Raw genomic sequence first — 2351 nt, 5'->3', positions numbered from 1 at the left:
TAAAATATTTAGCAAATGCGATAGTCTTAATTTATATAGAAATATGTATTACCATTAATCTTAACTATATTCCTTACATAAATACACATATATACAGAGGATTAATAATTTACCTTTACTTTTGTCCACTCACCAACCATGCTTTATTGAATAATCTGGAATCTTAATACTAAATTATTATCAACTGAGGCATTTTGGATTCCACATTTATCATCCAAAATATCAGTTATTTCTCCAGAATAACATAATGCTTTCCCGGTATTAAATCAGCAGAATTTCTAGGTTCTCTGTCAAAATCAACAGAGTCCAGAAAAGAATCCTAAGTACCAAGGCCAGTCTCAAGAACTAAAAAGTAGGATGAAGAAATTCAACTTCCTCAATTTTGAATGAAAACCATGCTTTATAGCTTGTTCTTACCCCCACCTTTTGCCTATAATGTTGAAAATGTTTGGTCTCTTGTCAAATCTTGTATCTCAGAAAAAATCCCACAGGACTGCACACATTGATTATTAAATTGGATCAGGGCCACAGGAGAATCTCAAGTATGCAGTTGATATGTCTTTATTGAGCATTTATCCCTAAGACTGCTTCTGCAGAGAGAGTAGCCTAGGATTATCTCCCTCCACACTCTAAGTAGCTGAAGGATTCATTTGATCATTAGTTTGTATCATATAATTATGCTTATCACCATACGCTACTAGAATACCCAGCATTTTAGATGCAAATGATTCAGTGACTTCAAAATGTCCCTGTTTCTTTCTCCCTAGGAATCAGACTTTGAAGAGCTCAGGTTAGGGATGACCTCTTGCAACAACTCCATTCCTCAACCTTTGATATTTGTTCTGGCTGGAATTCCTGGCCTGGAATCTTCCCATGGCTGGTTCTCTGTGCCTTTTTTCTTGGTCTTTGTTGTTACAATTTTTGGGAATACCACCATCTTATGCATCATCCGAGTAGAGAAGAGTCTTCATGAGCCCATGTTTCTCCTCCTGGCCATGCTATCTGTTGTTGACCTGTCCCTGGTCAGTGTCACTGTGCCCCGCATGCTGGATATCTTCTGGATGAATGCCAAAGAAATCAGCTTCAATGCCTGCCTCACACAAATGTTTTTCATCCCTTCCTTTTACGTCATGGAGTCTGGGATCCTCCTAGCCATGGCTTTTGACAGATTTGTGGCTATCTGGTTTCCTCTGAGATATACAACCATCCTTGCTAACAAGGTACTTGTGAAGATGGCACTGACTGTCCTGGCAAGGGCAGTGGCAGTGCTGACTCCAGCACCCATCCTGGCAGAAAGACTGGAAAGGTTCCAAACCCACATCATCGCTTACTCCTACTGTGCCTATATGGCTGTGGTGAAGATAGCCTGTGGAGACATCTCCAACCACATTTTCTATGGCCTCATGGTTCTTGTAGCATCCGTGGGACTTGATCTATTTTTTATCATTCTGTCATATGGGCTGATCCTTCATGCTGTCTTTCAGATACCCTCTTGGGAGGCACGGGGCAAAGCTCTCAATACATGTGGCTCCCACCTTTGTGTCATAGCTCTTTTTTATTCTCCTGTTGTCTTCTCTGTCCTGGCCCAGATTTTAGGCTACCATATGGCTCCTCATCTACAAATTATCATTGACAATCTCTACTTCCTAGTGCCTCCCATGGTCAATCCCTTGATTTATGGGGCCCGAACTAAGCAAATGCGGGAGCGGATGCTGCGGATCTTCCACTGTCATAGAAACTGAGAGTGAATCCGAGGTGGACAGGAAATCTGTGATACAGAGCTGGAAATCTTGTTAGGTTGGAGGAAGAGATAATGTCAGGCAGATCAGGGGCTTCATGGAAATAGGAATAGCCAAGACAAGAGAAGGACTAGTCAGTGTGGGAATGTAACTGGGGCATGTTCTCTCCATCAGAATGTGGTTATCATTGTAAAACCTACATGAGCAGAACCTTCCCCAAATGTTTATGCAAATAAATAAAATAGGAGAATATTTTATCATTAATTTTATTATTTAATTCCTTCAAATAAATTGTAAGCACATTTTTTTCAAATGATATAAAGTGAAATCAGTCATAGTCTCAAGACCTATCAGCAAAAATAATTATCCAAATTTTTTATTGATTTCATCATTTTCCTTCCACAGTTATGTTTCAGATATTTCACCAACATGGAATCATATAATGGAAAATAATCCTAAGGAGAATAAACATGTGTAAATATCTATGATCATGTCTATGAGTAATGAGCTCCTTTTTGGTCTGATGGGTTTAATAAAGAAGAGTCATCTTTAGGGAGGTAGTATGGATATGGTTACAGACTATGGAACTGATATACAGTGGATTAGGCTTGA

The 2351-nt window shown here is 39.3% G+C and overlaps 1 protein-coding gene across 1 annotated transcript; it reads left to right on the top strand.

Annotated features, from left to right (window-relative positions):
• The first annotated feature begins 797 nt into the window (after positions 1-797).
• LOC112667867 (olfactory receptor 52K1-like) lies at positions 798-1742 on the top strand. The gene has a single exon (XM_025459924.1). It carries the CDS (start codon positions 798-800, stop codon positions 1740-1742), a length of 945 nt encoding a protein of 314 aa, XP_025315709.1.
• Positions 1743-2351: the final 609 nt, after the last annotated feature.

The sequence above is a fragment of the Canis lupus genome, chromosome 21 (genome assembly GCF_003254725.2).
Source record: "Canis lupus dingo isolate Sandy chromosome 21, ASM325472v2, whole genome shotgun sequence".
Lineage (NCBI taxonomy): Eukaryota > Metazoa > Chordata > Mammalia > Carnivora > Canidae > Canis > Canis lupus.
The sequence above is the reverse complement of the archived record's forward strand: the minus strand, read 5'-3'. Positions and strand labels throughout refer to the sequence as shown.